Source organism: Choloepus didactylus, chromosome 14 (assembly GCF_015220235.1).
Source record: "Choloepus didactylus isolate mChoDid1 chromosome 14, mChoDid1.pri, whole genome shotgun sequence".
In the NCBI taxonomy this organism is placed as follows: Eukaryota; Metazoa; Chordata; class Mammalia; order Pilosa; family Megalonychidae; genus Choloepus; species Choloepus didactylus.
Genome location: NC_051320.1, coordinates 95,361,078 through 95,386,334, shown reverse-complemented (window position 1 = coordinate 95,386,334; position 25,257 = coordinate 95,361,078). Strand labels below are relative to the sequence as shown.

The window sequence follows — 25,257 nt, the reverse complement described above, 5'->3', positions numbered from 1 at the left end:
GGACGTTGTCTGCGCCCAGCAGTGCCCACCCATGTGAGTGCCTTCCCGGAGGCACGGGGCTGCTGGGCGGGACCCTGCCCTGGTGGTGCACCCTATCTCCTTGTCCCTGGCGCTGTGGGGGCCAGGAGGTGGAGCAGGGCCCCGTCCAGCCAGGCCCGAGGAGCCCCAGCGGGACCTCCAGAGCCAGGCGGCTGACCTCATGCCTGCGCCGCACAGGCTGGAGCTGCCTTTTCTGCCCTTTACCTCGGGCCATTGGACTCGGCCTTCCCGAACCGCAGCCTTCTACGAGTAAAATGAGGAAATCAGCAGCATCGCCCTTCTGCGATGCCAACATCGCAGCATGTCCAGCACCATTCCCGGCATATCAAGGATTCCTGAGCACCAGGTCACTGCGGGGAGGACGGTTTGCCTGCTGGCCGCCTGGCGTTGCTCAGGGAGGGCCTTGCTAACTTGATCACATTAGCAGCCGCGTGGCCTCTGCCCGCACACACAGCATCTTTTACGTTGAGAAGTGTCTCCCAGCCCTTTCCTCGTCTGATCAGTGAAGAACAGCACAGCCAGGTGTCCTGGGCATAGTTTATCCTGGATGGCAGAGGAGGAGACCGAGGTTCCTAGAGAACCCCTGTTGAGGTTTTCCCCAATAGGGGACTGCCGAGAATGCCCAGGGTTCCTCACTTGTCATTGCCTCGTTTCTTCCCATTTTCTTGCCATCTCCAGTGGTCCCTGTTTTGTTTTTCTGCACAAATAAATTTTTATGTAGCTCCATTCATGTATTTGGTTTTAGGAGGCTCAGACTGTAGTTTTTAAACTTTCAGGAACAGAAAAATCTGTGTTTATCCCATTTCTCCACAATTCTCCATCAGTAGGAACAGATTTCTGTTTATATTTTTACCTACTTGAAACTTTTAAGAGCATATTTCTTTTTCTCCTGGAGTGAGAGAGAAGCGATCTCCTGCAGCAGGACGGGGGACGTGGTGTGGGGGAAAGGTGAACCAAGGAGAAAGCTGTTCTGTAAGGACTTCCGAAGAAAGGGGCGGGGGTCTAAGGAGTAGTTTCTGTTTTTCAGTGACATGGAAGTTTTGGTTTTTTTTCCTCATAAACGTTTTTTCAAAAATTAATGAACAAGCCTTTGCCAGCCAGGTCAGAGCCCTTGGCAGGGACAAGCTTCATCACCCTGCAGATCCCCCAGTTGCGTGACAAAAAAGAATTCCAAAGTCACCGTGCATGTGTGCACGCATGTGTGCACGGATTCTTCCTGGGTGACCGTTTAGAATTTGGCAGTGTAAAGGGGGACACTTTGAGACCAGCCCCCCCAGCTCCCAGGGCCGACTCTTGGGCCCCGTACATGAGCGTGCAAATGACTGCTTGGGGGAAGCAGCTTGCCTTGAGACGCACACGGGCAGGTCCCTGGCTGCTTTCTTCACAGGGTTGTCGTCCAGCCACGGCAGGTCAGAGCAGGATAAAGGTTCTGAGTCCCGTCTGGGTTTATGATGTGCCTTGGGCACAGTGTTTGTTCTTTGGAGTGTATTTATGAACAGCATTGGCTCGTGCACAAAAGCATGAAGGTACCAAGCTGGGTTTGACGAGGTGCTGTTACTCACCAGGATAAGAGGTAGGGGGTGGGGGCAGCCCCTCCTGCAGCCCCTCTGGCAGCCTCTCCGCCGACAGGTCGTGGGCAGCATGGATGCGCACCCCAACCGCTACTGCGCCACCGTGCGGGTCCAGCAGCATCGGCAGGAGATCATCCAGGACCTGGCTGCTATGGTCCGCGAGCTGCTCATCCAGTTCTACAAGTCCACACGCTTCAAGCCCACCCGCATCATCTTCTACCGCGACGGCGTCTCCGAGGGGCAGTTCCAGCAGGTGGGTGGTCGCACTGTCGACCGCATGTCTCCTCATTTGCCTGATGGGAAGGTGGGTGCCAGGAGACTGCACCTGGGGGCTTGGCCAGGGGACAGGCTGCTGTTGGGCAGATGACCATGGGAGGGGGGTGAAGAGGAAGAGGGGGCGTGCATGGGGGGGTGGAGGGCTGTGGGGTGAGGTTTGGGAGAAGATGCTCCGGCTGCACCCCCAGAGTTGGGGCTTTGTCTCGTGGGCTGCGGGCAGCTGTTGGAGGAGGGATGTCTTTGCCGGGGAGGGGCATCATTGTGTCCGTGAGGCACCTCAGTCTGCAGGGCCCGTGTGTGGCTGTCTGGAAGGATCAGGGAGCTGCTGCATACAGGGGCGAGGGGAGAGGGAGGACGAAAGCACTTGGGCTTGGGTTGAAAGCCTCAGGTCAGGGTGACCTTGGGTGGCCATCTGTCCTCCTGGCCTGGGATTCGGGAGATGGGTGCCCTGGAATGTCGCTCCACCTTGGCTGATGTTGGAGCCTCTCCCACAGCCCCAGCAGACGGTCAATTGGGAGATACGGGGAAGGTGGGAAGGAAGACATGGGGGCTGTACTCTGGTGACGAAGGAGGCCCACCCACTTGGGAGGCAGGCTTGCTCGCTGCCCTGGCCTTGGTCACACCGGACAGAGCCTGGAAGTGCTTGCCTGTCTAGCCCAGAGTAGCAGCAGCTTGTCTTCCCGAAACCCACAGCTGCTCAGGGAAGAGTGGAATTGCCACTGCCACCTGCCTGGGGGAACGTCTTTTATGAAACCTTCTGGATTCCCTCTAGTTGGAAAAGTTCTCATTCCTGCTGGGGAGACGGATCTGCGCCTTTCTCTGTTCTCATCACCCCGCCACACACTCAGGGCCTTCCAGAATCACCATACCTGGATTTTCTGAGCAGAACCCAAGACATGTTCTTGAGATAAAGTAATGTGATACTGGGTTCGGACTGTGGTCTCTGGATAGCCTTTATCACACTGGGATACGTTGTGCACCAATTTACCCATTTCTCACCCCGGGGAGAACAGAAACTGGTCTTGCCTTCCTTTGTACCCAGATCACCTGGTGCTTGGGTGCCACATGCTTCAGTCTTCTCATCAAGCTTGAAAGTGAAAAGACTGGGGACCCGGGACGTTATGTGGCCACACAGCACTGAATGTGGGACCTGGATTTGAGTCCCTTCTCTGTCTTCTGAACCGGTCCTTTCCACTGGATCCTGTCCTCCTGAGAACAGACACCGAGGCTCAGCAAACAGTTGCTGAACTGATTTGTTCATGTCCCGTAGTGCCTCGTTACTGCTGTGGATGTTCACAGAGCACTTAGAGCTTTCCGGTTTCAGGCGTTATCTAATTCAAACCATTTAACTGTTGAAGCTGGATAGTAATAGCTCCATTTTATAGATGAAAAAACCCACCTAGAAAGGCAAAGTCATACAGTTGATAAGAAGCTAGCAGAACTAGAAGGTTTAACCACAAGTATTTGTTAAATGGTACATTTTATTAAGGGATCTAATTCTAAGGTAACAGGAGTCCCTCAAAAGACAATCCTTAAATATACTTTTTCTCTCCCTTCTCCTTTTCTTTAGGTCCTCCACCATGAATTACTGGCCATCCGAGAGGCGTGCATTAAGCTGGAGAAAGATTACCAGCCGGGGATTACTTTTATAGTTGTGCAGAAGAGGCACCACACGCGGCTCTTCTGTACTGACAAGAATGAGCGGGTGAGTCTCCTTGGTCGAAGGGGCAGCAGGCAAGGCTTCACCTGATACTACCCAGTCCCACCCGAGCCACCACCCCATTGTGCACCTGCTCCCGGATGCACCGCTCAGCCCCACCCAAGCACCCCATCTGCACCTGCTTCTGGGTGAATCACCCAGCCCCCACCTGAGCACCCCATCTGTACCTGCTCCTGGGCGCACTGCCCAGCCCCCACACTAGCACCCCACCGTGCACCTGCTCCTGGGCGCACCGCCCAGCCCCTACCCAAGCACCCCATCGGTATCTGCTGGGACTCTGCCCTGGGGTGGGGGCTTTGCAGAGACCCAGCCTCAGGTGCCAGGGAAGCGCTGCCTGCCATTTGGTAAAAAGGTTTGATCTGTAGGTCCCAGAGCCTCAGGGTGTCAGGCGTGAGATGTCATTTATCCAAAAGGAAAGAAAAGCAGATATTACCAAAAGCGGTGGCTTTGCAGAACCAGAAAGGATGCGAGTGGACTGTGTCGTCACCAAGAACTCAGTAGAACAGAGCAAACTGTCAGTGCCCCCGAGGGAGACTGGAGGGCTAGAGGGGGTTTAGGGGGCTCCTCCAGTCTGGAGAGAAATGTGGAAAGATGAGTGAAGAGATGTTGGGGGTCAGGAAGCTCCACTTGACGGCATCTCAGAGGAGCCCAGAGTAATAATAATAACGAGGGGGGAGATGGCAAGAGTTGTAGATACAGCAACGGAGAACTCTCCACAATTGAAGAAACATAGAAGTTCTCAGGTTAAAAGTGCATTCCATGGGCAGCCATTGAAGGGGAGGAGCTGTGGGATGTGTGTGCACATGAGTGTGTGTGAACAAGGAGGTGGTGTGCACGTGCATGCAAGAGTGTGTGGGCAAGGAGGTGGGGTGCTCGTGTGCACGTGAGTGTGCGTGGACAAGGAGGTGGGTGTGCATGCGGTTGTGTGGACAACAAGGTGGCTGTAGGAACGGAGTTCTGAAGGAGGTGACGAGTTAGTCCTTGACAGCTGCTTGTGTGTCAATGGGGAAGCTGAGGACCAGATGATATTTTTCAAGAACTAAGAGTTTCTGAGTATGGCTAATGTGGGACTAAGTTCACTGGCCTGGCTTCCCAGCTTAAATAAACTTTCAAAGTTAGAACATAGGGACAAGACAATTTCTGGAGGCTCGGAAGTCCTGGTGGAAAAATGTCCAAGTCATACCTACCTCAGTCTGAGTGGAGACAAAATCAAAGATCTCAGCACAGTAGAAGCGCTGCAAAATCTTAAAAACTTGGAAAGTCTCAACTTGTTTAACTGAGATCTCAAACGTGGAATATTACAGAGGACGCATTTTTGAACAACTGCAGCAAATCACATACTTAGATGGGTTTGAGCCGGAGGATAAGGAAGCAGCAGACCCTGGAGTGGCGGCGGACGGAGAGGAGGACGAGGCAGGCTCAGAACTGGGAGAGGGAGAGATAAGGAGAGGGGGGCTTCTCCTTCCAAATGAAAGAAGGGTTTGGGATGAAGAGGAGGAGGAGGACTTTGTTGAAGACGGAGATGAGAAGGAAGGTCTTGAAGGGGAGAAGAGGAAATGAGAGGCTGAAGATGACGGAGAGGAAGATGACTCCGTCAGTCCAAGACTGGATTCCCTGAAGTTCCTGGGTTTGCGGTAGAGTGGTCACGTCGTCTTTGGTTCCACACGTACGACAGCTATCCCTATCCAAGATAATGTGTAACTTTTTATAGAAAAATGTGGTTTTACTATTTCTGCCTTTTTATCATTCCAAAGAGGTTAAATTAATCTGTTTATGGTCATATTGTATGTAGAGAAAACTTTTCATTGACGCCTTTGTAAAATTCCCTGACAATTATTTGGAATTTTAATTTTTCTAATTCAGGTTTACTGTCCTAGTCATTTATAGCCCATAATTAAAACATGATAGCTTTTATACAGGTTTAGTATGGTGTGTTGCATTCATAAGGTTTAAAAGTTATTTATAAACTAATTGAAATTACAGTAGACTTTAATAGGAAATGGCAGTAGCCTCTTGAATGGCAAGTTGGGGCTTTTAGAGGTGACCCAGTAATCTTTAGTTCAGAGACAGTGACTTTTTTTGGCTCAGAGTATTTGGGTACTTTTTGTCATGTGTGTAACTTAGAAAGTAGAAGCAGAATTTAAAGGTTCTGTTCAGCAATAGAGCTCATAGAGTTTGAGGACTCGGAAACCTCTGAAGCCAGGTGACTGGTAAGACCTTATTTTTGAAGGAAAAATTGCTTCTACTAAATTCAGAGACCTGCAAGTGAGCCCTTTTTTCTTCAAGTGGCAAATCATGATGTGCCAGGCGTTTCTTGTTTTGTTTTCCAGTGTGTATTCTTTTTTCTCCTCAGCAATTCTTCAAGATCACTTTCCTTTCTTGTTTCGTTTCCCCCTTCTATCTCAAAAAGAAAGTTGGAAAACTTACAGATACACAGGAAAACCTTTACTCTTACATTGCAGCCACTTTTTCAGAACTGTCTCAGTTTTAAACACCAAGTGAAAGAAACTGAGTTTTCTCAGATACAAATATTATTATCCATACAGTTTTATATAAGCAACAAGTTCTGCTTAGTGTCAGTCTCTCTTGGTTGGCAGCATGTGCAGACTGTATTGGTAGGATGGAGAAAAAGGGGCAGGGAAGGCTTTTGGAAGCCCAACAGTCGCCTGTTCTGTAATTAGTGAGACAGTCAAGTCGATATTGTTAAATTGGCTTCCCAAATGATTTGGATACTACTTTGCAAAGTATTTTTAAATTTTCGATTATTCTTCCTATAGTTATACAGCATTACCAGATATTACAACATTTAATTGAAATATCGCAGGGAGTTGGAAAAGTATTTAAAACTAAAGCAATATTAAAAGTAAGATTTCTTTTCAAATGGATGTCCGATAAGAATAGACAGATATTTGGGATAAGTGTGTGAGTATGCGTGTACGTATTCTTTTTATGGCTACTAAGTAAATTATAATGAGTAGACTAAAGTATATCTCCCTTGTAGTCGTGAAGGCTCCACTCAGCTGTCTAAATTTTTTTCCCTTTGTTTCGAATATTTGTAAATATTTTTAAATTTGGTATCAGCAAATTTGAAGTTATGTTTAACTACTGGGACACATTTAAATTACTGAATATATAGTACTACTTTTTATTTTTTTATTTTTAAAATGTAATACTTTGGGGTTTTAAACTAAAAATTAATTTATTTGTGGAGAAACTTAAAAAGTTGCATAACTGACAAATAAAATTCTTGGGAAAAGTTCAGTGGAGGGATTGGAATCTCCAAAAGACATTAATACTTTGCTCCTTTTTAGCAGTTGAAATGCCCCATTTTAGTTCATAAGCATTTTGCTCACATAGTATGCCAGATTATAAAATACTGGTTTTAAAAATTAAATGTATAGATTTTATTTTAAATCTATTTTATTGACTATTGTATCAATCATCTTAATGTGCAAACAAAAATAGAATTCTTTGGTTTGTAAACAATAGCCTCCAGATACTTTTAAAACTTAGTTTGCTTCGTGGGTGGTATTTTCATGCAAGTAAGTAAGGGTGGGTTTTATATTTTGTAGAGTTATTTGGTCCTATTTTAATGCTCTTTTGTATGGCAGTATGTATATAGTGTGTTAAATTCCTCAAGAATCTCTCCTTTAAAAAACTTTGAAGTTAATACTTTTGTGCAACTGTTTTAAATAAAGCCGAGACAGTGTTAAAATAAAAAGTGCATTCCCTGTTCCCAACAGGATAAATAAAAACAAATCATACTTAGATACATTGTCCTGAAACTGCAGAACATCAAGATAGCTGTCTAAGATAAAAGGCATTAGATAAAGAATAGTTAATAAGTGAGAAGAAGAGATACTTTGTCATGATAAAAGGAGATACAACAGTTATGAGCTTGGATACATCTAAACATGACCTTAAAGTATGTAAAGGAAAAAAAAAGAGAGCAAACATTGATAGAATGCCAAGGAGAAACTGACAAATCCATCACCAAAGAAGGATATTTTAGCATACCTTTACAAGAAACTGATAGGTGAAACAGGTAAAAATTAGTAAAAACTGAAAAGAGTGAAATGAACAAGCCAGATTTAGTAGAATCCTGCTAACCGCAGCTAAGTTCATAAGGGAGGGTTATAAAATTGGCCCCATTTCACATCACAAAGGAAGTCTCAGGAGATTTCCAACTCTCGGTGTTGTTCGCGTTAAAAATGTAGAGAGAATAGAAATTGCAAAATAATTGGAATTGAACAAAAATGAAAGAATTTAATGTCAAACCTTATGCGATGCAGTAAAAGCAGTGCTTGTAGGGAAAATTATAGCCTCTTACGTATTTGATGTAAAATGAGGAGAAAGTGAAAATAAGCCGAGGGAGCCAGGGAGGAGAGAAAGAGGAGCTCCCAGGCACCCAGAGCTCCTGTGCTCGCACTTGCCCTCCTCTCCTCAGCCTCCATCCTCCAAAGCCAGGGATCCCGAGGGCCCAGAAGTCACCTGCACCCCCCTTCCTCATCCCAGACTAGAAAGTAATGGAATAGAAGAGGAAAAAGCAACAGAGAAAATAACAAAGTCAAACCTTCTCTGAAAATAGACAAACCTAGCAAGACTCAACAAGGAGAAGAAAGAGAGCAGTTAAAACGCTATTATGAACAAAAAAGGAACTGTAGCTACAGATTATACATTATTTAAACTATAATGGGATATTGATATCAGCTTTATGCTAATACTTTTTTTTTTTTTTTTATTTCTATCGTTTATTTGAAATGTTTGTAGAGGTCACAAACGAGCAATTTGTCTGCATGGGAAGCTTTGTTTCTGTCTTGGCCCATGTTCTTTTCATTAAAGAGGTAGAGAATGAGAACAAATTACATTTTTAGCAAAATTAAATTCAGCTGCACTTTTACTTCTACAATTTAATAAATATAAAAAGCTATACATGCTTTATTCAGTTATCTAATAAAGATTAGAGAGATAGTTGAAGGGAGAATTATAACAGTATTTTTTAATGCAATTTTATTGAGATATAGTCACACAAAATATAATCCATCCAAAGTAAACAATCAGTGGCTCACAGTATCATCATATAGTTGTGCATTCATTGCCACAATCAGTTTTCAAATATTTTCATTACTCCAAAATGCATAAAAAAATGAAAATGGAAATTAAAAAGAGCACCCAAAACATCCCATACCCCTTACCCCCCACCCCATTATTTACATATTTTTTGTCTTTATTTTATTATTCATCTGCCCATACTCTGGATAAAGGGAGTGTCAGTCTCGAGGTTTTCACCATCACATGGTCCCATGATAAAATCTATACAGTTATACAATCATCATCAAGAATCAAGGCTACCGGATTACAGTTCAACAGATTGAGGTATTTCCTTCTAGCTATTCTAGTAGACTAGAAACTGAAAAGAAATATCTATATAATGCATAAGAATAACTTCCAGAATGACCTCTTGATTCTACCTGAAATCTCTCAGCCACTGAAATTTTATTTAGTTTCATTGTCTTCCCCCTTTTGGTTGAAGAAGTCTTTCTCAATCCCACAATGCCAGGGCCAGGCTAATCCCTGGGAGTCATGTCCCACATAGGAAGGAGGATAGTAAATTTATTGGTAGAGTTGGCTGAGGGAGAGAGGCCATGTCTGAGAAACAAAGGAGGTTCTCTGGGGGTGACTCTTAGGTATAATTACAAGTAGGTCTAGCTTCACTGTTGCAGAAATAAGCTTCATAAGGGCAAGCCCCAAGATTGAGGGCTTGACTTATTAAATTGAGAATCCCTAATGCTTGCGAGACTATCAGGAGTTCCCCAGGTGGGGAAGTTTAATATTTCCACATTTTTCCCCAGTCCCTCAAGGGGACTTTGCAAATACTTTTTTATTTTCTGCCCCAAATACTCTGGGATGTATCGGGGTATTTAACAGTATTTTTTTTTTTTAATCTTCATTTTATTGAGATATATTCACATACCACGCAGTCATACAAAACAAATCGTACTTTTCGATTGTTTACAGTACCATTACATAGTTGTACATTCATCACCTAAATCAATCCCTGACACCTTCATTAGCACACACTCAAAAATAACAAGAATAATAATTAGAGTGAAAAAGAGCAATTGAAGTAAAAAAGAACACTGGGTACCTTTGTCTGTTTGTTTCCTTCCCCTATTTTTCTACTTATCCATCCATAAACTAGACAAAGTGGAGTGTGGTCCTTATGGCTTTCCCAATCCCATTGTCACCCCTCATAAGCTACATTTTTATACAACTGTCTTCGAGATTCATGGGTTCTGGGTTGTAGTTTGATAGTTTCAGGTATCCACCACCAGCTACCCCAATTCTTTAGAACCTAAAAAGGGTTGTCTAAAGTGTGCGTAAGAGTGCCCACCAGAGTGACCTCTCGGCTCCTTTTGGAATCTCTCTGCCACTCAAGCTTATTTCATTTCCTTTCACATCCCCCTTTTGGTCAAGAAGATGTTCTCCGTCCCACGATGCCAGGTCTACGCTAATACATTTTAAAACTTAGAAGAAACAGATATTCGTGGAATAATAAAATTACCAGAATCAATTCAGAAGATACAGAATGCTGAAATAATCCAGTTGTCATTTTTAAAAGCCTCCCACCCCAAAAGGTATTGGGCCTAGAGAATTTTTTGGGCAAATTTTACCAAACCTTTAAGGAATATATACTCTTAAAGTGTTGCAGAAAGTAGGAAAAGGGGGGAGAGCTACTCAGCTCATTTTATGAGGCAAGTACAGAGGTTTTTTTAAACAGGTTTTACTAACCTTCAAGAAATGATCTTATGCAGCATGTGAGAGAATGGAAAACAGGGGAGTGTAAACTCCTGTTGTGAGGTTAGCCCGATCATGCCAAGTGCGGGCACGGTGTGGGTGCCGTGCCGGGCTCCGGGTTTGGGCTCTGCAGCCACAGCCTTCCTGTGCTGACCCCTCCCGGGGAGCGTCAGCTGGGCTCTCACAGGGCAGCTGGGGTCACCGCAGTGTAGCCCGACCACGTCGCCAGGAAGACACCTGTTGCTCACTCTCTGTGGGACCATGCACAACCAGCTCGGGACACAGATGGCAGCTCCAGGGGTCTTCCCTAGAGAAACACACATGCCCTTGTACGCGTACAGGAATATATATTTACTGCAGCGTTGTTTGGAAGGACAAATGAAAACAATCCAATGGCCACTAAGACAGAGAGTACATTGTAATGTATCCCCATGTTGATGGTCTGTACAGCAGTGAAAGTGAATAAACCACACCTGTCAAATGGGCATGTGTTTTCCTAATATTAAGGTGTGAGAGGTACCCTGGTCAGTCCCTGTTTCAGCAGATGTGTTTGAAAGGTTTGGTGGCTTTGGCAACGGTTGTGGGTAGGAAGTTGTCTGGCAGTGGGAGCTTTGCTTCTGCTGTGGTGTTTACTGGATCATCAGATGACTTTTTGATCTGAGTGTAAACTCGTGGTTGGGTAGTTGAGTGTCATTTATAACCCCGCACCCTGCTCCAGCTCCTGGAGTGGGCTTGCGGGGATCACCAGCTCTTCTGTGTCTCCTGCTCCATGTGTGTTTGTGCACAGACGGTAGCCCGTCATGCATCCATTGTCCAGTTCAGTTTTTGATTTGTGTGTTGGTCACAGTTTCCATCTTGATCTCAAGTCAAAATCTTGCCAACAGAAAGAACTCAGAAGTGTCGAATGCAGATTCTCCGGTGGAGACTACAGGTCATGCCTCCCTCACGGGCCTTGGTGAGGCCAGATAGAATGTCAAATCGAACTGTTGAACCGTGTTTTAGTGCTAGGGCACTGAGCCAATGTTTTAACCAGTGCAAAGACTTCAGAAGGAGGCAGCCTCTGGCCCAGAAAGGGCAGCATCAGCAGCTGGTGGGGAACTGTCCTCCTGGTTGCCTGTTTCATTTGGTCTTTACTTGGGTAGCCTGGACGTGTCTAGAGAGATTCCTTTGTTGCCACAGGTCGGGAAAAGTGGAAACATTCCAGCAGGCACGACCGTGGACACGAAAATCACCCACCCGACTGAGTTTGACTTCTACCTGTGCAGCCATGCTGGCATCCAGGTAAGGGTAGGGCCCCCCTTGGGCAGAGTCTGGGCCACCTCTGGGAGGTCACCTGTAACACGTTCCAAACCTTGTCTGAGCACACACCCCGAACCTCCAGGGAACTGGGTCAGCGGCAGACACCGCCCCAGGGCGGGCTCGGCAGGCCAGGTGTGTTCTGCCGCTGCCCACTTTGCAGGGGCTACACAGGGTGCACGCGGTGGTCAGCTGGGCTGCCTGCTTCCCGGGCAGTGGGCACTGGGACATCCCTGCCAGGCTGGCTGGGGCGGCGCGGCGGGTGGGAAGGGGTGGGGGGGGCACCGTGTGTCCTCGCCCACTGGCCTCCAGGTGCTGCGGCAACCGTCTGATGTCCACCCGTAAGATGGGCAAGACAACTACCTCCGCTTCTTCAGATTTAAAGACTGCAGGCTGCAGAAACTGCGTAAAATATTATAACTCTCATGCTCAAACACCTACTTCAAAATGTTATCAAGATGTAACTTTTATTGGAGAATTTTTCTTGCCTTATTATATATAAAACTTTGCAGAAAACCTATCATGTACAAATGACAACATCCCCCAACCATGTTTCCTACTGCTGTACACCTTTCCTGTAATTTCCCTATGTGTAAATAAATAAGGATAGTGCCCTCATCTTACGGAGACGGGACACGGACCCACGCGGCTCTGCTGCCTTTCTTGTCCCCAGCGTGTCGGAAGTGCCCCCTGTCAGTCAGTGCGCTTGCCCAGCCTCCTTGTCAGGCGCTTCACTCGGCCCTGAGCCCATGCTCTGCTTTCAGGGCACGAGCCGGCCCTCCCACTACCATGTGCTCTGGGACGACAACCGCTTCTCCTCGGACGAACTGCAGATCCTCACCTACCAGCTCTGCCACACCTACGTGCGCTGCACACGCTCCGTGTCCATCCCGGCGCCCGCCTACTATGCCCACCTGGTGGCCTTCCGGGCCAGGTACCACCTGGTGGACAAAGAGCATGACAGGTGAGCCCAGGCCTGGGAAGCAGCCCCCCACCCCCCGCCCCTGCCCAGGGCCCCCACGAGTCCACTCACCACTGGCTGGCGTATGACCAGCCACCTGCCCCCTCCCACTCCCCGCTCCCCTCCCCGAGAGTCTTTGCTAAGGGCCGCACCCCCTTTCTCCCTGTGTCCCCCCCAGTGCTGAAGGAAGCCATACCTCGGGGCAGAGTAACGGGCGCGACCACCAGGCCCTGGCGAAGGCCGTGCAAGTGCACCAGGACACGCTGCGCACCATGTACTTTGCTTGACGTGTTCCAGTGTTTAGCGATTGTGTATGAAGTTGGATTCACACGAGACCAGCTACAGTCCGACCAACAGCTGCCCAGCCCTCCCGTGACAGCCAGCATTAAACATGAGACATCATTTATTTTATTAGATCCTCCACTTTCCAGAATGCCTTCTGTCCCAGATTTCAACTTGGATTTTGAACTGCAGACCTGTATGAGACCCCACTGTTGTAGGAAATATGGTTTGCCAAAATCTATAAGCTGCTTATTAAAATAGAGTCCCATGTTTCCTAAAATTTCCTAAAACCAATCTATGAACTCAGGGCTTTAAAACATTTTTAATTTATTTGGTCATTCAATTTACTTGTTTTTAAACACATGATTCTCTATGAAATTGATCGGCTGAAACTAGCTGTGAACATTCTTTTTAAGAGGTAAAAGCAACAGAAAACATGATTGTGGTTTTAAAGCCTTGAACATTCTGATGTCGTCACTGAAGTTTCTTTGAAAGCGATTCCCGGCGAGCTGCTGGCGTTGCCCCTGGGCACGCCAGGCGCAGGGGCAGGTGGCCACATAAGGCCTGACCCCCAGGTGTCCCTCCTGCCAGCGCCGCCCTTTCACTCAGCCCGAAAGGGGGGGGTGGTGGCAGGAGACGGCCGCGTGTGCTGCAACATTCAGAGGTCCAGAGAGATTGGCAGACAAGTGCCATTTTAATAGAAAATTATTTAAAAAAAAAAAAAAAAAGACAATATACAGACAGTCTAATTGTAAGATTTGTCCTGTAGGACTGTGACATTTATTTTCCAAAGTTTCTAAAGAATACGGGTCTGTGGTGATAAATACAGTACAATCCTTTTTTCACTGTTATGTCTTTAATGTAAGAGAAAAATATATATCTGGTTTGCAGTATTAACGTGGTAGCTAGGCGCTGCTCCTTTTATTTACCCCGGGTGCTTCTCGTGGTGGGCACAGGCAAGCCCCGGCTTGTGGCTCCTGGAGCTCGAGGTCAGGAATATGCACTTGGCAGAAGGTGTCGCGGCCACCCCTTGATGTAGACGTTTGTCACCGTGACTGTGGGGGTCGGGGGGGGAGAGGGTGTCCCCACGGGCTGCTCAGCCAACTCAGCACAGTGGGGCACGGTCCTGGGAAGCAGGCTCACATGTCACAGCACGCCTCTCCACGCACGGCTTCGCTAGGCAGGTTTCATAGGATGTGCGTACTGACACCTAGAGAGCCGGGGGGCTGCTGGCTGCCAAGTGCGACCACCTGCCACCTCAGTTGGGCGATTGCAGCCCCGGTGAGACTGTGGGCAGCTGGCAAGGCAGCGCCACCACCAGTCTGCTTGTGGGCTCTTTAGTGAAGAGTCGGAGCCGGGATTGGGAGAGGGGCAGCTGCCCGGTGCCCCCAGCCCTCGTGGCACTTACCTCTGGCACCGCGGTGCCCAGCGACAGTGAGCGCCGACTGCTGGGGAGAGCGGGCGGGACAGTAGGTGCAGGCGACCAAGGGCTGGCTGTCGTTTGTGAAGCTAGATGCTCAGAGTGGTGTGTGTGCATCCGCGTGTATGTGTGGGTGTCTTAATGGCATTAGTCTCTCCTTGCTGTATCTTTTTGTGTGTGTGTCTTTTTAAATGACATAAGCCTCTGCTCTAAGAAATGTTGCAATTCCCTGTTGTTTTATTGGCAAGTGGCACTTTCTCCTGTTTTCAGAAGGAGCATTTGGGCTCAGTAGGACTCGGTAACAGTAAACTTTCAGAATCTGAAATTAGGTTACTCTTCAGCCACTTTTGGAATCATCTAGAGCCGCGTGTCTCCAAGGTGTGGGTCTGCTGTCTGCAAAGGCTCTGGTGGGAGGTGGGGGGAGATGGGTGGTGCTGGTTGAAATGCAGATTCCTGGCCCTCCCCGAGAACCTTCTGCAGCAGCTTCGCCAGAGCTGGGCGCTGGCAGTCCTGGGCCCGCGGACCTCACTGGCCCTCCCGAGTGCGAGCGTGGAGGGAGTGGTGGGGACCCAGGGGCAGTGCTTGGAGATGCTTTCCCAAGTGAATGCCTAGGCCGGTGGAAAACTAGACCTGTACTTTAAGAAAAAATCATTTTGAAGGAAAAGTTTGCTTTTTAGTGGGCCCAAGTATTTTGAGAAAGGTACTTTTTAAAGCCCTATACTTGTTTTATAAAACTTTTAATACTAAAAATATTAACAGACCAAATGTCTCCAGTTGGGTTAACCACATACCTTTGTCCATGCCTGATGATTCAGAATTCAAAGAGCTGTAATTACACTTTCTCAGGTAAAGAGTTGTTTCCCCCAAATTCTACCAATCTCCCCCATTACTAGGATTTATTCTTCAATAAATAAAATAAATCCATTGCTAGGATTTATTTTATACTTAAGGAGAACCCCAGCACCAAGGCTTTCTTCATAAATTTGGAGACAGTGTAAGGCCTCGAAGTGCAGCAGAGTAAGTCTAAGCACTGTTTGTGTGGAAGCCAGAGAGCCGCCTTCCCATCTGCTCCTGTGTGTGTGTGCACGGTAGGGTTTGGGGTGCCCCAGGCCTGCTCTGCGGGGCTCCCACAAGGCACACGGGCGTTCTCTAGATCAGCTGACCTCCTGGGGTGCGGCCTGTTCAGATTCGAGGGGCGCCCATCCCCTGGCTGTGCCCCCACCCCACTGTTAAGTGAGCTGTGCCTTGCTTTAAGCAAACGAGGTGAACACTGTGAGGCTCCACCGGGGTTGATTCAAAAGAAAACTGGGATTTATCTCACCTCTTTAAAAGAGGCCTCCTGCTCAGATTCCTATACTGACCCTCTTCCTGGTGTGTTTTTAAATTCCCTTTTAAGATAGATTACTGTACACTCACCCTTTCCCCGCTCTCTGTGGCTTTGGAGAAGCTCTCTCTGTAACAACTAAGGGATTAGAGGAACCCAGGGGAGCTGCTCCGAGTCTCGCTTTGTGTAACGCTAAGGCACCATCGGTTTTGTGTGTGTTGTTTAAGCTCTGATTTTCCTAGTTCAGATCCATTTTTTAAAACTGCGCATACCTGTACTTTTTTAGAAAGGGATTGTTTTATTTTGGTTTTGCTTTTGCTGTTTTGCGAAGTCTTTGCATATACAGTTTTGATAACTGCGTTTTAGGGTCCGCTTTTCTCTTCGAGATGATGTTGCTCTTCGGCGTGTCCGCACACTGCCTGGAGGAGGTGTCTCCCTGGGAATGAATGTTTGCACTCTCTGAAATCACAAAGAGCCGCGGCCGCTGCGTGGGCCGGCCCCGGGGGGGCGTTGGAAGCGGGGAGGGGTCTCCTTGCTGTTGGGGGCTGGCCGCAGTCACTGTTACTCCGAGGTTTACCCAGTTCCTGAGCGCTTGCTCCAGGAGGCAGCCTCGGTCCAGTTCCCGCAGGGGCTGGGGTGGGGGGTTCCTGTCGTTATTATATGTTATTTGTATTGTTGTTAAATGCGGATGTTGCTATTTATTTTGTCCTCTCTGCCTGGTTGGATTTGGCCTATGTGGATATTCCCGTGCGTGTGGTACTTAATGAATATGATAGAAATTATTTCCCCCCCGTTTTTATAAATTGCCTAATGTTTACCTTCAAGTTTGCAGGATGATTTATTTTTGAAAGCCACAAAAGTAACTTTTCTGGATGAATTGTTTTTCTTATATATGCAGCGGTGTAATTTTACATTGATCTGCGGATGATTTAAATTTTATTTTTTCAAGGTCGTTTTTCAGCCGAATTGTATATTTGATACAGTATGATAAGGGTAGACCAGCCAGGCGTCCTGCAGTGGGGACACCGGGGTGGCATCTCCGGTCCCCTGTTGCCGTGGCAGCACTTGGCTTGTTGCGTGGCCCCGTGGGAGCCTGGGTGGTGGCACCCTTCATGGGGACTCAGATCTGCTGGGCAGTTACATGAGAACTCTTCGTGGGCATTTTCCTATCCCTAAGGCAGTTCCTTTGGGGGGGGGGGGGCTTTAGAAGTCGACATCACCCAGACAGTGACAATCCCAGTGGCACAGACAAGCCATACGAAATTTTCCTGTGACCTCTTTGACTCATCTCTCATGCTCATGAGAAAAGGAATGTACAATAAATAGAAACTTCCTCAGTGTTCGTACGCCTCACTTTCAGAATGCAAATATTTTATTTATATCCTAAGTCCCACCCCAGAGGAACTGAGACTCTTCCCCCTAGCAGCCGCCATGCCAGCAGTTTTGGCTGGTGTGACATTTTTCGATGTTGACACAGTGCACTTGTGGCTTTTGTAACATTGGGTGTCTGTGTGCTCTGAAGCCCACTCGCTGAGTCTTTTTTAAGGAAACTTTTCAACTCAAAATAATTGCACTGATTTTTTGACAACTTCCTTTTTATTATGTCCAACTTTGCATCTGCTGTACTTGTTTGAAAAGACTGTAAATAGATTTATGATAGCAGAAATGATAAGAATACAACACATTGCTTTGTCTTGTGCCAGCTGCCCCGTGTTTCAGTATTACGTGTTAGTCACGTGGACCTCTTAGTGCTGTTCTCCTGTGCGGCTTTGTGCCTGTCGGCCAGCCATTCATGAAGGACTCATCAGCTTTGTTTCTTTGTTTTCTTGTGTTTCTGAAAGGAAGCTTTCAATCTGTTTGTAGTGTGTGCTCTTCTTGAGATCTGAAAATTGATTTTGAGAGGACTGATTGTAAACCTTTTTGTCAACACCCCTTTGGTTTGCTTACCTCCTTGTTGTTGGTTGTGGCTTCCTAAAGCATTTCCTTCTCGTTCTGCCCAGCACTTGGCAGTTTGGCTAGGAAGCATCTGCGGCAGGACCAGCTGTCCCCCTGGTCAGCCCTTGTCCTAAAGCCAGCGGTCCCTGCTGGGTGGCCTCACCCACTGACACTGGGGGAGCTGCAGTCCAGGGCCCTTCCCGCGTGGCTCGTGGCTTTGCTGGGTTAGAAGTGGGTGCTGCAGCCCCACATGTGCATGTGGTTATGCTACCAAGCCTGAGAAATAGGAAGAAGCATTTGGATCCCCACTGGTCCCCCGTGTGTGCCAATCTCATGCCCACACCACTGCAGAGCCCTCCCTCAGGCTTCTTTGGTTATGTTTTGCCATTTTATTGTCTAAAGTGAATGTATTGGCTTAGCCAAATCACTACAGATGGTGGTTTCTAAATACCTTTCAGATAAAAAACAAATGCAGATAAAGGCTACCTCTGAATTCTCGATAGATTCATGTTTGCTCTTAAGCTTTGCGATCCACACTGAAAACAGCCAAAATGTTGCCTGAATAAACTGAATTGTGACCACCTATCTCTTCAGTTCTGGCTTGAAAATCTGTGTGCCATGGTGGGGCCTCGGGCGGCCCCTGCTCCGTGAGAGAGGCCAGGACATGCAGAGGCCAGCACTGGTGCAGCAGCAGGCTTCTCTCCCTGGACAGCGTGTATCTCGGCACGGCAAAAAAATAGCCCGCTGGCCCAAGTGACTTTCACTTGCCTGTCCGAAACATGAAAGCACTTCACTCTTCCCCCTTTTCCCATGCTGTCAGGTCCTGGCGGTGCTCCAACACCGACACTGTCTGTTAAACGTGCATTTAAATAGCCACCTGGCTTTGAAAGAGTGCAGGCATAACTCACCTTTGAGTTAACATCACTCCCTGCCTAAGAATGATCTAAGGTTTGACAGCAGAACGTTCTGTTCAAGCCAGGGTGTTTCATTTGCAAGGAACATCAGGGCCACAGCTGGCGTCCTGAGGCACAAGTCCCTGCTCCGGGAGAGTTTGTTTTGGCTCGGAGCGCCCTTCCCTCTGATTAACCACTTTGCTGTCAGAAATGTCATTTACCCACACGCGGTACCGTGGGTCAGACGTGGTACCCTCTGCCTTCTTCACTGCTTGCTTTAGAGTCTTCGCATTGGCTCCGAGTCGCCTGGGTTTGCTCTGGAATTGAGGACATCGGGGAGTGTGGAGGTGGCTCCGTTCTCAGGCTCAGGGCCCAGGTGCTGGTTTTGGCAAGGAGAGGCCTCCAGTCACCACCACCTAGGTCTGGCCTCTGCTGCTGCCACCTGGGGGTTCTGATGCTTTTACGCCACGGGGCGGGAATTAATTCTGAAAGAACTAAGTGTCCTTTGCAGTCTTTCTAAGAATGTTTTTTTAATTCTGCATACACACTGCCCCAAGATGCACGGACTTTAGGGGGGTGTCCCCGATGTCTGCTGACCTGCCTGAGGGGCTGCTTGGCGACCTCTGGGTCAGCCTCGGGTTTCGGGCCAGAATCCGGTACACGGTTTTCAGAGGGCACCACTGCCATGGCCCGCTCCGCCGTTCGATCCCTGAGCCGCTGGCTTTTTGCACGCGTGTCTCGGACCCTGGGGTGGGTCTTTCCCGTGATCTCGCGCTCATGAGAGATCTTCCAGTAAATGAGAGAACGGAGGATGACTGGTGCTTCTGTGAACGCTTTTCTAGCTAATGGCTGACGTGGAAGTCTAGGTGTGTTAGACTTAGAAAGTCTAAATGCCCTTGGTGGCTTGACGGAAGGGTTTTTAGTGGGTGGAGAAGGTTGCATTATCTCCTATTTAAGACCTCCTTGAATTTAAGTAGCTCGGAATTAAAGCTCAAACACCAAATACAAACTCTTCCCCCCCAAGTGCCTCCAGGAAACAGATGCTGAGGCCCCTCCCCATTCAGTGCTTTCTCAGTCTTTAAGGTCCTTATGACCAGGGAGTTGACCCCAAGAAACCCCCACAGCACCTGACTGACTGCCCGGCCCTCGGGCCCCCCGATAGACAGGTGCTCATGGGGGCCGAGGTTCCTCTGAGTTCTGGAGGTGGTGGGAGAGGCAGCCCCCGCATCCCCAGCCACAGGCAGGCACCAGATGTTCAGCCTGCGGGTGCGTGGAAGACCTAGTGTCGACCCCGTGCTTTACCAGGCAGGCCCTCAGTGTCTCTGCGAGTTAGGTCGGGCCGTGTTCCTGCCGGGCAGTGAACCTGCACCCTTCCACAGCCAGTCGCGGACCCTCGGCCTCTGAGCTGCTTTTGCTCCTGAGCTCCTCCCTCTGTAGGCTGTGAAACCAGCTCAGTCTGGGGACGGCGGGAGAGGCTGCTGCCTGGCTTCAGCTGCTTGATTTCTCTCGTGCTCCTGAGCAGTCCCACACCTGCTGGGATTTCAGGAATTAGGCTCAAAGACCCATCTCCTAGCCAGGCATCGATCGCGAGCACCAGCAAAACCTGGTGGGTTTGTTCTCATAGTTACGCGAGAAAAATATTTATTATAATGAAACTATGTTTTTTTTTAAAAAGGAAGTAGAATCATGTCTTTGCACAATGCTTGTGAAGTCCTCAGATGTAAGGTGCTATTGAGTCCTGTTACCCTGATTTTGGAATGCTTTTAGTTGCCATTGCTTTGTTTTGTGACTTGTGGGGAAATTGCGTGCGCAGGTGTGGGTGTTAGCTTGAGCGGTTCACACAGGACTCCGATTTTGGCGTACCTAATAATTTTCATCTCTAACTTTGTCAAGTCAGGTATTTAGCAGTTTCTTGGCTTGTGGTCTAATTAAAATCAGGCTTCCCTATCAAGGATGATTTCATTTTTTTGGTTTTTAGTGGGGAAACAATCCAGTGTACTCATTTGAAGTGGACAGGATCGTTTCTGATGGCCCCCCTTGCCGCTTGTGTCTCCCCAGACCCCTCGTTCCGAAAGACACCCCTGTCCAGGCCGAGGCGCAGGTTGCAGGGGGGATAATGTGTTAGCCAACTCGGCTCCTCTGCAAAGCTGAACACACACAGTGTGACACACCCTGGAAGTGTACAGGTTAGCATTAAACTGAAATCAAGGCCTGAGTTTGATAGTGGATTTTGGTGTAGTTGTTGAAGGTATGAATTCATGTTGAAGTGAGTTTTTACTGCTTAACAAGTTTTAAGAGATTAATTGTAAGTTTTCTGTGCAGCAAAGTGGCTAATTACTCATGAAATAAGAGAATGTATTGTCTAAATCCAGATTTTTTTCTTACCTCCAGTACACTTCAGCTTACTGACCTACTATGTATTGAAGGGTCTTATCCCTTAGTTTTTATCAATTTTTCTAGTTTTATTTTATTTTTATAAAATAATTGAAAAAGAACCAAAAATGAACTCAAAAGTCACATAGGTGGCTCTTGTCCCTTCTTAATTCTCCCCCAGAATAAATAAAAGAAGCGGTGCAGCTCCAAGGGCCTGGTGTCGTGGTGCCCCAGGTGGTCTGCGTCCAGGCCGGGCTGGGGGCTCCAGGACCCCCGCGCCTGTGCTTGGGAGATAGAGACCATGCCGTGCTGGTCTGTAAAATTTACAGGTCCTGTGTGGACTATGATTTATAGACATTGGCCTCTCTGTATAATTCTTTTGCTTCCTGGATTGTACAATTAATGATAAAATTATAGTCCCTGCTAACCACAATTCTGGGGCTTCATGTCGTTGACCATTCTGTGTGTCTGGAGGGTGTCAGTGCTTGTGTGAAGCTATGTGCTAAGGCCACTTTAAATTAAGCCTTAATCAGATGTTAAGTTTGTAAGTTTCAGAGTATGCAAAAACATTAGGCCAAGTGAGTTTAAACTGTTCAGACCAAGATGCTATGATAACACAAGGAGTCTTTTCTCCAGAGTTAAAAAGGGAAACTTTTAGTGCTACAGCTCTCTCCCCCCCCTTTCCCTGCCCCCCACTGTCCCCCCACCCCTTTTTCTCTCAGGTCTGGCTTGGTTGTCGCCATTCCTTGATGTAAATGGACCATTGTGCATTTCTATGGCAGTCAGTCAAAAAGACCTGTTCTGAAAGTCTTGGGACTTTTTCAGGGTTAATTTCAATGTTTTGTTTTTTTTCCTCCAGTCTTGAGATTTATTTATGGCTGATGGAGAATGTGATTTGGGCATAAATCTTCTTTGCAAACCTGCTCACATTTTAAGCTTTCTTCAGGTGGTGCCACCTGTCATCGCTTCTGCATATGATTAAAATGGATTTTTGTTTTTGTAAAAGTATTTTAAATTTAGAGATAAATGGAGGGGACCCAGCTTTCTTTACAATGTGGATCTACCTCAGTTAAACAGTTGGGTGCTATTTACTAAGTCTGTCAAATTAAATTGGAAAAAGTAACCAAACAGTGAGCTACAAATCCACATGAAGCTTGAAATCGTAATTTCCGTTTATTTAATATTTTATTTATTTTGTGCCTTTTGTGTTGAATTCTAATGCATTGAAAAAATCAATATAAAAATTAAATATTTTATGTTGAAAGTGGGGAGAAAAGCCCAATTGGCCATGAAATTTGATAGATTTCCCCCCTCCCAATTATATTGGAATCCCAACTGCCCTCTTGTGGAAAAAAAAAACACAAAATATATATATATATACTTATATATATGTATATATAAAGAGCAAATTTAACATTTTCAAACGATAAATTCCAAACTCTTCTATGCATATATTTATAGCTATTGCTTCATATTCTGTGCCAATGAAGGGGAGCCCCCCCCCCAAAAAAAAAAAAAAAAAACACATAAACTCTTATCACTGCTTTTGTAGCCATTCATGCCCCCTCTTCCTCTGGCATATCCGCTGAGCAGCACATGGACTGTTCTCGGTTTCGTCTCTCCTGACCCACCTGGCAGAGGTGCTAATGACCATGGACAGAGACGGGGGAGAGCACACGTGGCTGGCTGGGGGGCGGGAGGACTGCATGTAGCAGCAACCCCAGGGTCCCCCCAAATTAGGAAAGCTTTACGGCAGGTGAGAGAATACGATAGGAGATCGATGACTTTCCATGCTTTTATATTTGGCAATGTACAATTCTAGACTTTTCCTACTATGGTGATCTTTTTTTACTTAATTCTTTGGAGGTGACACAATATTTTGGAGTCTTAAGAATTTGATTTTATACCAATGAGAAATTTAAAAATTTTGGGATCTTTCCTGTAGTATATAGCTTTACTATTTTAAAAAAGGTCTCTGAATTTTACAAGAGAACCAACATTCCTTAGTGGCAAAACTTTGAAAGTTGATTTGGGAGGCTTTTTGCTGCAGGATCTCAAAAGAAGGGGATGATTCTAGTTAAATATTTTTAATTTTTAAACTTCCATCAGGTTGATACTTAAGCTATATTTTGTAAAGAGTAAATCATCCTTTAATATGCTGCATATAAAGATCAGCGTTGTTGCACTTTCTCAGTAATAATAAATGCCCTACAATTGGCTCACCAGGAAGCATTTTGTTTTTAACCTAACAGGAGTACTTTGGGGCAGGTGATTAAATTTATACAGGTACCTCAAGAAAAAGAACCTGAATATGCTGCATTTTGTTTCTTTAAGCTTTTACAGGTAGCATTTTGTTTAGCCTTTATTATTTTGTTTAGATAAATGCTTTCTGGACCCCAATAGACTGTTGAAAGAAATGATAAAGTTACTCTTGTAGGAATATGGTATCCTTTTTTTTCTCTCATTTTTTTTTAACTTACTGCAATATATGGTTCAAAGGTTGCCCTACATTATACTTTCCCCAAATAGACCCGAGGAAAAGGATACTATGTTTATAAGCAGACAATAATGTTCAAATCCTTTCTGTTCATGCTGCTTTCTTAATTTTCTCCATGTCATCAGAGGTTGGATAACTTATTTCTAAGTTCAAACTTAAAAATCATGGCATTTTAATGTTTTCAACACAGACCTCACAAAACTGCCATTGAGGAAGTAGCATGACCCTAAAGGTATTGGGGACCTCGGGCAGCCGGCCAGTCTTCACGTCTCTTCCTCCCCAGCACTCGCCCCGAGCTGACCCCACGGGGAGTGGTCGTGACGGACAGAAGATAAACTGGTGACGAGAGCCACAGGCTGAGACACTGAGCATCTATTGTCGGGTTAAAGCTTAGCTGGGTCCTTTCAAGTTTGTTTTACAGCTTCCTAGGTTTAGTAGTTTGCACTATTTTTGCAATAAATACATGGAAAACCTAACAGTTACTTGTTTTGTTTCTTACTGTGTGTATATAAACTAATACTAAAGGTTTGGCATAGTGTTTTTTCACCTCCTTACATAACCCTTAACATGCACAGAATGCTGTAAATCTGATAAAATATGATGTGAATGATATTTTATAAAGTTATTTTGTATGGTGTCAATTTTGTTTTGCCTCATAGTATGTCAGCAAAAAAATAAAATAAAATTCCTCATATTTACAGCTGCCTCTTCAAAGATCTTCAATTATTCACTTATTTACTTGGGTACTTCTGCACAGGTGGAGATTCTCAGCTTTCCAAGATGGGAGCATTCCTTAAATGACAGATGTCTACAGCTCTATTCTAAACACAGGGGGCCTGGTCCTTAAAAAAATATCCTCAATAGAGCTAGGCACTACCCCCGAGAATTTGGGGCTGGATGGGAGTGAGAAAGGTAACTGGCATCTCGGATGACTGGAGAGTGTCCACACTAGCTGCCACGGAGAAGAGACGTGTAGATCTGGTGAGCTGGGCCCAGCCTACATGACGCCACATGCTCCCTGCCAAACGTGGCGATCGGTGCCAACACCGTCTAGGGTTCTTGGCTCCCAGAGCTCCGTCCCCCATGGTCTGGTTAGATTTAAACACTCAGCACGGCTTGCAATCCGGGCAGCCTCACTGCTTGGGCTCTTTTTGACAACTGCTTGCTGGACTGAAAAGAATATGGGTGTTGGGAAAGGAGGGTTGGATTAGGAAAGCCTAAAGGTAGCTGAAGATCACTGGGATGTACATCAGTGCTAAAGCAAGTCACAGTTTTGTCCTAATTTAAAGCTATTTTCTGGTTTTAAGAATACTACGTGTTCATTATCACAAAAGTGAAAACTCAGGAAAACATGAAGAGATTTAAATGATCTGTAGTCACAACACTGACAGTCATTACTCTTGACATTCTGGTATATTTTGTTCCAGTCTTCTTATACATATAATAAGTTTATTTACAAAACTGAGATGCAGTTCTCTTTTTTACTTTGCATGGATAAGACATCTACTTCTTACTTCTTAATACCCAAAACCACACACTCAAAAAAAACCTTTGTTCCATTTGTCTTGCTAGTCAAGACTGGAAGAAACGATAGAGACTGATGGCAGTCTTTAAGAAGTCCACACTGATGGTGGGATCTGCAATATCCTTATTTAATGACTGTGACAGGGCCTTAATATAGTCAGTATTTCACTGTCACTCACTGGCTAGTCAGAGCTCATGATTTGGTTGGAAAAACCAAAATGTAAAAGCAGTCAGTCTATAGTGTTATGTGAGTTAAGAAAGGACTGCAGAAAAGAAACAGCTCCCAGATCGTAAGATGCACAAGGGATGCTTACGCCCCATAGAGGATGAGACCATGTCAGCGGGAAT

General features: G+C 46.4%; 1 protein-coding gene and 1 pseudogene across 4 annotated transcripts in view; both read left to right on the top strand.

Moving 5' to 3' along the window:
• AGO2 (argonaute RISC catalytic component 2) overlaps nt 1–24,079 on the top strand; it is a 130,405-nt gene extending 106,326 nt beyond the window's left edge. For 3 of the 4 annotated variants that reach the window (XM_037803585.1, XM_037803586.1, XM_037803587.1), the window contains exons 15-19: nt 1,669–1,863; nt 3,457–3,591; nt 11,584–11,685; nt 12,465–12,664; nt 12,840–13,676. In XM_037803585.1, the coding sequence (XP_037659513.1) occupies nt 1,669–1,863; nt 3,457–3,591; nt 11,584–11,685; nt 12,465–12,664; nt 12,840–12,948 (741 nt within the window). In that variant the 3' untranslated portion in view covers nt 12,949–13,676. Of the gene's footprint in view, nt 1–1,668; nt 1,864–3,456; nt 3,592–11,583; nt 11,686–12,464; nt 12,665–12,839; nt 13,677–23,575 lie in introns of those variants that run through there. The other variant, XM_037803588.1, reaches the window with a different exon arrangement.
• Nucleotides 4,543–5,244, top strand: LOC119509525 (annotated as a pseudogene).
• Nucleotides 24,080–25,257: the final 1,178 nt, after the last annotated feature.